Raw genomic sequence first — 9,906 nt, 5'->3', positions numbered from 1 at the left:
CGTTTCTATCTACTGATATGATCAATTGATATCGCACTTATCTCAGCTGCAGAGTTATGCGCGTAAGATTTAACTCAGCACCTAAGATATTAACCAATTGTTAGGATCCTATCATAATTGGGGGCGACGGGATGATTCGGTCTGGACGCAATGCCACCATTTTCACATAGATATTTATTTGGAAAAAAAAAATCAACAATGACCCGATTAATCGGATCCGGCCGGCAAGACCGGGTCAAGGGTGCGTGTGTGGAGCACATGGTTAGTTAGATGGTTGACGTGTGCTGTGGGGCCCAAGTTTCATCGATCGCTCAAATGCAGTTGTGTTTTGGTTGTGTGCGCTGCCCAACCAAACTACTTGAATCAAATCTAAAGCAAAGAAAACAGAGATTGATGGATAGAGAAGAAAACAAAAGAGGAAGAGTGGAAGTTTCTACACCACTCAATTGAATGAGATTATGGGAATGAATATCTGTTCCAACCAATCCCATCTCTCCTTCCCATATCTTCTCTTCTCTTCTCTACCCATTTGCGGCTTCCTCTTTTTTCTTTTATCTTTTTGATTAGTAAGAAAAATGAGATCTTTTTAACTTAAAATAAAAACCATTTGTTCTTGCTTAAAGCCCTTCACTTCATTTCGATATAACCGTCTTCTTCTCCTTCTTCTTTATCACATTCTCTCTATCTGTTCTGGCTTCTGATGTCCATTTCTTCACGTACGTTTGTTCTATGATTGTCAGTCTCTGCTCTTCTTTTATACTCTCAAAAGGTAAATGTATTTGTTTTACTTTGGGAGACTGAATCGACTGATTACTTCTTTCTGTTAACTGCTGCATTGATTTGGCTTCAATTATTTGATTCTCCATCTTTCTTGACCATCTTATGTAACTTGATGTTGCGTGTCATATGATTTTGATTTAAGTATGTGTGCATTTATTCATTCCAGTGAAAGATATGTCCTGGGTTCCTTGTGAAAATGCTCCAATTCAATGAAATTCTATATGGGTCTGGAGGTTTCAAGCTTGATGTATTGATGTATTGTCGAATATGCCATTTAAGTAACTTTGAAGTTAAATTGGCACTTGTGTGGTTATTGGATCCCCGATTTCCCTATTCTGTGTATTTCCAATGAGTTCTGGTGTATGAAGTGTTTATTAATATCACTTCACCTTTGAAAGGATGTGCTTAATATTGGGTGTACCCAACGTCCATAAATCAAAACGGGAGAATCCTAAGGCTTTCGATTTTGTTCTTTGTTTGACCCTGCAGCGAACCAAGGAAGTAATCTTAGGGCAAGCTTATAGCATTCTTGTTGGGGCCTAGAAGCAATCTACTGTCAAAGCATTATATGTCATTGTTTTGATTCATCAATTTTGTTGGAAACGAGTCCGGATAACTGCACCTGCACTTAAAGAAACCATATGATGGCTACGGCAGCTGTTATTGGACTTAGTGCAGGAAAGAGGCTTTTGAATTCCTCCTTCTATTATTCTGATATTACTGAGAGGCTCTCTTATGTCGGTGATCATGGATTCTCGCATTGTCAATCTTGTTCAACGAAGAATGTGATAGTTTCCAAGAAATCATCAAGCTACAGCCCCAGTTTTCCAGCATCAAATCAGAACATACGGTCCATTAAGGCCCTTAAAGAAGAGCATGCTGGTACTGCTGCTGTCCCTTCAACCAAGGAGATGTGGTATCAGAGGTCCAATGAGTTAGAAGATGAAAGCTCTGATTTTGACTCTTCAGTGGAGGCTCTTCTTTTGCTGCAAAAGGCTATGCTGGAAAAGCAGTGGAACCTCTCGTTCGAGAGCACAGCAATAGCTGAAACACCTAGAGAAAAAACTACCAAGAAGATACCTGTCACTTGTTCCGGTATCTGTGCTCGGCAAAGGAGAATAAATTCTAGAAGGAAAACTTCAAACCAAAATAAATCATTATTGCAACCTAATGGCCATAAGCAGCTAAAGTCATTTATCAGTCCAGAGTTGCTTCCAAGTCGTTCGAAGTGGGGCTATGTGAAGGGTGTAATAAGTGAGCAACTTCTCCCTCATGCAGAAGTTGTGCGGCTGTCTGAAATAATTAGAACTGGCCTTGCCTTAGAGGATCGAAAATCCAGGTGAACCCTTCTGTGTAGGGATTGAAGATACTATGCCATTCAGCTAATTGTTTCATTGTCACAAGTTTCTTCCTCAAATCTTATAATTAAAAATCTTTTCTCTCACAAACCAATCACAAGAGGAAAAAAATGAAGCTATGATGTACTGGTTTAATGAATCTCAAGAGATTTTCTCTTCTTCTTATGAGCTTACTTTTCATGATCTTGTAGTATGAAAACTTCTATTTAATCTTTTGTATTGGTTTTCTAGGCTGAAGGAGAGATTAGGGACTGATCCCAGTGATGAACAATTTGCGTCTTCCTTGAGTATCTCCCGCTCTGAACTACAATCAAAATTGATGGAGTGTTCTTTGGCAAGGGAGAAGCTGGCAATGAGCAATGTTCGGCTAGTCTTGTCTATTGCACAAAGATACGAGAACACGGGTGCTGAAATGGGAGACCTTGTTCAGGTACTTTCCCTTTTTGGACATCAACTGTGAGACCTCAAGTTAATCGTTGCAACGTAGTAGTGAACATACAATCCAGTTATGGTTCTTCCCTCCCATTATAACAACTTTTATTTTCTCAATACAGGGTGGCTTGATTGGACTATTGCGTGGCATTGAGAAATTCGATTCTTCAAAAGGGTTCAAGATTTCAACTTATGTGTATTGGTGGATACGTCAGGTAAGGCTAGTCGTTGCCTTTTTTTTTGTGGTAAGCCTTGGAATATGAGAAATGGTGAGGCATGTTGCGTGTTAATAAGCACTTCATTACATCCATTTATGATTGACAATGTCTTTAAAATGATTACACTTTCTCAATATGGGACCTAAATAGAGTTTTTGATTTGATTAGATCATGGAGGAATTTGCAAGCTTTTCTATATAGCAATTATAATGGTTTGTCTTTAAATTTGAATGAAACGGGGAGTATTCACTGTAAGAACCACCCTTCCTCGACATATGTTCATAGTCTATATTATTTACTTATTTAGTTTATTTTCATTAATTGCTACAGATCTAGATGCCTTTAGTATTACTAATATAGACTAACTGTTATGAATGTCATAGATGTGATTTGAATGATCTCCAAAGAATCACTTTAAGCAATTTGTTAATTACCTCGACTGTAGAATAATTTGCTTCTTTCTGTCCTTGTTTGGGGTGTGTCAAGTGGTTTAAACTGATATACGAATCTGTAAAGTATCCCTTTCCTCAAATCTCCCTGTTTTAAACATAAACAGAAAAAATGTATGCTGCTCTTGTCTATAAGTTGTAATAATCTGGTGAGAATGAGTCTGCGCAGTAATTAGCGTCAGTGGAGATCTGATCTTTGATTTTTTTTTTTCCTTTCAAATTTCATCTTTACCAGGGTGTTTCAAGAGCATTAATTGACAACTCCAGAACTTTACGGTTGCCTACACATTTACACGAACGGTTAGGACTAATTCGCAATGCCAAGATTAAGCTGCAAGAGAAAGGAATAACTCCTTCTATTGATGTAAGTCATTAGTTTTATTTTAAATACTTCATTTTTGTATGCTAACTATCAGTCGGTGCTTGATCCAGTCGTTACGAATCTCTGAGCACAAATCAAGATTCTCAGGATATCATTTTTCAATTTTTTTTTTTTTTAATCTTCTTGTTCCTGACATCTCTGTTCCACTTATTCTTTTCTTTTTGTTTAGAGAATTGCAGAATCCTTGAAAATGTCACAAAAGAAAGTTAGGAATGCTACAGAGGTACTGAATTTTAAAATACCTATGGTTTCACCGTTTCAGGTTCGTGTTTACTCTTTGCTTACTCTATAACACCACTGTATGCAGGCGATTAGTAAGGTCTTCTCCCTTGATAGGGATGCATTCCCATCACTGAATGGTCTTCCTGGAGAGACTCATCATAGTGTAAGTAGGAATTTAATTTACGAAAATCACTCTAGGATTTCTTTCCTTGTTTCCGCCCCTCCCCTACACACGATTGACTATTTGTTTTCTTTGTTTCCCTTCTTTTGTTTTCTGAAGTACATTGCAGATAATCGCCTAGAGAACAATCCGTGGCATGGAGTAGACGGGTGGTTGCTTAAGGTAAACCAAACCAAAAAATATAGAGACAGATAAGAACTAGAGATCGATGTTGAACTGAACCGTTGTTGTCTGCTGAGCTTTATTTATGTTTTTGGTCATAGTACTTAAATTTCTGTTACTGAAAATACTGGCTTCACTAAAATGTGAGATTCTAATAATCCCCATATGGAGTCTGTATTTGTAATTCGAATTCGATTTTCTGAACGATGTGAACTTATTCTAAAGATATATTGATGTGATGAGCCAGTCCAAGAAAAGTTACACTACCAGTGATTTAACTGCAGGATGAAGTAAACAAGCTCATCAACTCAACACTTCAAGAACGGGAGAGGGACATTATACGTCTTTACTACGGTCTGGATAACGAATGTCTTACCTGGGAGGACATTAGTAAACGGTGAGTTGTTGAAAGTTCTTGCCTCATCTCTTCCTTCAAAACTTCCTTCTGTTCGAAGTTTTGTTAGTAATATCGTCGTATGAACATGTTCAGGATAGGTTTGTCGAGAGAAAGAGTACGGCAAGTTGGACTTGTCGCGCTAGAGAAACTGAAAAACGCTGCGAGGAAGAGGAACATGGATGCTATGTTAATCAAACATTAATTTTGTTGAGGATTCAACAGTGAGATTGTGTGTATATATATAGAGAGAACTGAATCTGCATTTTTTATCAGAAATCTTTATACGAGGTATTGTTTGGGTCTCTGGTCTGAACTTTCTGTAACGACTTAAGAAACACTGATCAAATGCTTGTTGTATATTGCAGCAAAACTCTATTTTTGTATATTATGTCAAAAACTAAACCATGAATTAACCTCTATCAGTTACGATCGGTTTTTTTTTTCCAGTTTATTTTCTTTTTACGATCGGTTTTTTTTTTCCAGTTTATTTTCTTTTTATTTTTCAATTTTTTTGACATGAATTTAACCGACTAATTGACTATTGATGGTTATTTTGATTATCTATCATATTTTCGATCGATTCTTTGAAGAAATATGTAATTTTTATTTTTTTGAAAATAACTTACTATGGATTCCGTAATTTTTTACACAACCCTAACTTCTAGGCCTTGCACCCACCAAAATCATCCTAACCGTCAACTCCTTTGCTTTCAACAATTTTCCTCCTATCAAGCAAACCATACAAGAGAACAATTTTCTTCCTATCAAGCAAACCATACAAGAGTTCATGATAGGACCCCACATACAAGAGCTCATTCCATTCAAACGCTCCTTTCCCTCTTCGACCCTGCCTTGCTTGAATGTGATCGATCGTATCTGCATCAATTCCTCATTTTCCATTCTATCAAGAAATTTAATTGCTTTCTCTGCCCTTCAATTTTCATACAGGCCGCGCATTAACGTTGAGTACGTCCTAACAATAGGCCCACACTTTCGCTTAGAAAATTCGTCGAGCACATAGAATGCAGACTCCATGTTCCTACTCTCGCACAACCCTTTAATTAATATGTTGAGGCAACGAACATCAATCTCAAAGACACAAAATTACCTATCCGAACATTGTAACCCGAGTTTAATAGGTAAATATCAATAGTAAGAAACAAGTAAAATGCAATAAAATTCACTGTTATTTATATTGCACTTCAATCAAGAGGTCACAACCAAACATGACACTTACAAATTTCACAATCTGACATGACGTATTTCAAAACCACTGCAACATGAACTAAGCTTATCCTGGTGACCATCTCTTCATTGCATCTTAATGTGTCATCAGCAACGTTCATTTCGATATAAGAAAAGAAAAGTGAACCACTTAAACAAAGGAAAACCTTCACTATTTAATTTGCTTTTAACATCTAAATGTATGTACTAATAGACATTTTTTTAGTAGAAATTAGTGAAGGAAGAAAATCAATTCTTCTTGTAATCACCTGGTTACCCTATAACCCTGCATAACAAAAAAAGCAGAAGAGAGTCAGAGTTGCTGAAGAAAAGGATAGGCATTATAACAAGTAAAGAAAAGGTGCTTATCTGATCTTACACAAAATAACAAAACATTCCAGATGCACAAACCTTGACCCGCTTCAACAGATCCTTAGCACCAGCATCGTGGCTGAAATGATCACGTACAGGCTGCAAGAAACATAAAAATTATGGTTAGCTAATAAAATACAGAAAATTGGAAGGATGACATCTACCATCAAATTACCAAACTATGTTTCTCCACATAAAAGTCATCCCCATAAATCAAGGACCTCTAAACCAGTCCGACTTGGTTTGAGAGTGTACTTTGACCTTTTGCGGTGAGAAGATACTAAACTGGAGGTGATCCCCTGATGTTTTTCAGGCGGTTTCATGGCCAAGAGTAAACCTTGGGTACAGTAATTTGATTCCAATCAGATATGGCTTTGATCCCACTATCTTGAGTTGTAATGTTGCTTCTTTCCCCATTCAAAAAAGAATAAAAAAATATATCCTCAATGGATCTCTAACATTTCATATATTCAATAGCACACTATTCATAAGTGATTTGATCTGCTTCATATCTAACACAGCTTCCAAGAATCTGAATGTTTTTGAATGCAAAGAAAAATTTATAGATCTGAGATTTTGCAGAGCAATTGATTACTCCTTGATTAGTCATACAAGGGCATAAGAAATGCTTACTTGCAGAATCCTGTTTAAAGCACCGGACAAAGCATGTTTCAGGTCAGCAGGATGTAATTCACCCTTTTCATAGTCAGCAACAAGTTCTTCATAGCTGTTGTAGGTCCTGAGTTGATACAACACATCACATAAATTCATTAGATTATACATATTCATAGCACCATTGTGTCGGCACTGTCAGAACAGAAGATGGCACTTGAAGAAAAATTATCAGTACTAGAAACTTTATCAAGTATGGAGAGTTTAGATAAGTGAATGAGATCGAAGAATTGCACAAAATGGCTCAGACTATATCCAACAGAAAAGAAGAAGATATATAATAGACGCAACTAATTTAGTTTCAGAATTCAACACAACTCACTTGTTTCATAATTCAAGACAACTTACTTGTCTCCACCATTTTTTACACTACGCTCCACGCTAAACTCATGAAACCATGGTAAGATGATATATTTTATATACTCCAGACAAGGATTTCCTTCAACGATCATTGGAGGACAGTATGCTTTCTTTATCTTCACATTGACTTCTGCCTATGACATCAATAAAAAGAAGAATCACAGTTACAGCATCCAAGATGAAACATGAAATCAATTACGAAAATTTACAAACAAAAACTCCTTAACGCAAAACAACTATATACCTCCTCATCTTCCATGTAGATGGAAGAGGATGGGTCACTTTTTGACATCTTTTCTTGCCCTTGCTGCAATCCCGGTAGCATGTCTGCATTCACAATAACAAAGTCCATAAAGGTTTCCATAAAGAACCTACAAAATTCACAATGTATTTTCAACAAATTAGCATGAAATATTGAACCATACGATGGGATAAGATTATGGGCTTGTTTTTTCTCTTTATGTCATCACAGTACTCTCTTGCAAGTACATTAACTTTTCTTTGATCCATGCCCAACTGACATATATCAGCCTGTAGGTCAAATCAATTCGACAATGAGAACAAATGTCCAACAACATATATATACTACAAAAACACATATAAAAGAATATCATGCATTCACGGGTTATATATGATGGGCCAACACAGAATTTCATCAATCGCATGCGGTCAATCAGTCTTTCTGCAAATCCTTTACTAGCTTTATAACGAAGTCACAAACAGTACCATCACATGATTAGGGGGAAAAAAGAGACTTAGAAAAGTGTATCAAATATTGAGCCATGTTTGAAAGAGGTTGTCAGGTAGATTATAGAAGCAAACAGTAAATAAAAAGAAAGAGAAAACTTCATAGAATGCATGAGCTGAGTTGTGTTACTGCACAGGAACTTCAACAAGTTTCCCCATTTCTTGAGAAAGAAAGGAACTTCCGGACAAGTAGCATATTTTTAAGTTCTATGTATTTAGGCAATATCAGAAGTCAGAATAACACCTATTTCTAAAATCCAACCATTTCATCAAAATGTTTACCATGCCAGCAAGCAAAGTGACATCCACCAAATCATCAAAAAACTACTTGTACCTTGAGGAAAAATATGTCAGCACACTGCATGCAAGGGTAGAATATCTGGCTTGCTGCCAACTCGTCTGTTTCACTACGGCCCATAATTTGACAACACCTAAGGTAGGACACAATCATACTTTTAGTTCAATCTTCATGGATATTTTGGGAAAATTGAAAAGGATAGGGTGAAAAATGGAATCTTAACCCTGCACCTCATAATTCTAGGAAGCTTATTCCTGCGAGCTATATCCATAACTAGAGGCCAGTACTCGGCTGCCCTGGAGTTGATTTCTTCAGAAGACCACAAGAATTCCACTTTACCATCCTCAAGTTTCATGCCAACAGCTTTCCAAATCTCAATCAAATAACGGCCAACTGTTTGAATCTTCTTTAAGTCACCCCCCATTTTGTTGTTCAGCTGTGCAAACCAATCTGCAATCCATATTTTTACTTTGCAACCGGCATCGGTCAGTTTGTTTACATTAACTGCCTTCATTACTCCCTTTTCAGTAACCAAAAAACAGCATTAAGGGGAGAAAAAAATTTTACACTCAAAGAGATTAGGGGCAAGTTCACTGTCATTGACACTATGCAAACTAATAAGCATTTCATCCCTTGTTCTAAGATCGACCCTAAAGGATCATATTTGAATGATGAAACCATGGAACCCATTTCGAAATGTTCCAATTGGCTGTTCTAGTTCAATTTCAGTCAAATCTTGCAGCAACAATTTCTTTCCATTTCTTTTATTTAATAAACTAAGCAATTTAATGATCACCAGCACAAAAACTTGATATCTACTATGCAAAAGCTAAGCTATGTAAACTGTTTCCACAAAAAAGCTAGGTGAGCCAATTCGAAATTACAAATAGAATGAGAAATGTGGAATGCATATAGAGGAAGTACAACATACCTGGGCAATATGCATTCTGCCGGACGGCTCAAATCCGTCATAAGAGATTGGTTGGTCTTTCTTGGCAAGAAGATTGAAGAGCTCGTCTTCTTGAATACACTCCTCACCTATACTCCTCACCAGAGCATATCTGCGCTCTCCTCTCTCTCTCTCCTCATCAGTCAACGACCTAATCATCATGTAACCATCGTCAAACCCTAAATTCAATTCAAACCCCCTCCAAGCCACAACAATTACACATTCATTATACAGATTCAGAAGTGTACAGAATACAACTTACAGAGTAGGGAATCTTAGAGCCTGGGCATTGATGGTGAGAGACTGAACTTCTTGCGTCGGCGGGGTTTCATCGGAGATTTTCTGCTCCTCCGTCGACATTTGCTCTCCCCTAGCGTATACAGATAATCCTATTTTCACGCAATATGTTTGTATTAGGGTTTGCTGCCCTTCCCTTATTCGTTTACTTTACTTCACTATTTGGGCCTGATTAGGAGGCCCAACACATTTTTCCATAAATGGGCCAGGTTTAACCGTCAGCGGGGTGACGGGTGTAGGGATGACAAAATTTTATCCAATTTGAAAGATCAAATATGTCCGATCCAGATTAAATTAATTTTGGACATAAGTTAATGTCTGAAATTTTGGTTCAAACACAAATTTTGGTCTGGTTTAAAATTGGGTCCTGAACAAAACACATAAATCTGATCCGATTTACTTGTTC

General features: G+C 37.1%; 2 protein-coding genes across 2 annotated transcripts; one reads left to right on the top strand and one right to left on the bottom strand.

The window, feature by feature from the left end:
• The first annotated feature begins 398 nt into the window (after positions 1-398).
• LOC119992938 (RNA polymerase sigma factor sigA-like) lies at positions 399-5,000 on the top strand. Its single transcript, XM_038839780.1, has 10 exons — positions 399-769; positions 1,270-2,119; positions 2,370-2,568; positions 2,693-2,785; positions 3,473-3,601; positions 3,789-3,842; positions 3,927-4,004; positions 4,122-4,184; positions 4,469-4,581; positions 4,675-5,000. Exons 2-10 carry the CDS (start codon positions 1,422-1,424, stop codon positions 4,781-4,783), a joined length of 1,536 nt encoding a protein of 511 aa, XP_038695708.1. The 5' UTR covers positions 399-769; positions 1,270-1,421; the 3' UTR covers positions 4,784-5,000.
• Positions 5,001-5,750: 750 nt separating this feature from the next.
• Positions 5,751-9,625, bottom strand: LOC119992474 (tyrosine--tRNA ligase 1, cytoplasmic-like). Its single transcript, XM_038839174.1, has 10 exons — positions 9,466-9,625; positions 9,186-9,354; positions 8,485-8,774; positions 8,291-8,387; positions 7,635-7,740; positions 7,454-7,536; positions 7,198-7,343; positions 6,811-6,916; positions 6,217-6,276; positions 5,751-6,091 (listed from the first exon to the last, which is right to left on the bottom strand). The coding sequence occupies exons 1-10, from the start codon at positions 9,561-9,563 to the stop codon at positions 6,071-6,073; spliced, it is 1,176 nt and encodes a 391-aa protein (XP_038695102.1). The 5' UTR covers positions 9,564-9,625; the 3' UTR covers positions 5,751-6,070.
• Between the last annotated feature and the right edge of the window lie 281 nt (positions 9,626-9,906).

This window comes from Tripterygium wilfordii, chromosome 23 (assembly GCF_013401445.1).
Source record: "Tripterygium wilfordii isolate XIE 37 chromosome 23, ASM1340144v1, whole genome shotgun sequence".
In the NCBI taxonomy this organism is placed as follows: domain Eukaryota; kingdom Viridiplantae; phylum Streptophyta; class Magnoliopsida; order Celastrales; family Celastraceae; genus Tripterygium; species Tripterygium wilfordii.
This window is presented reverse-complemented; position numbering and strand designations above follow the sequence as displayed.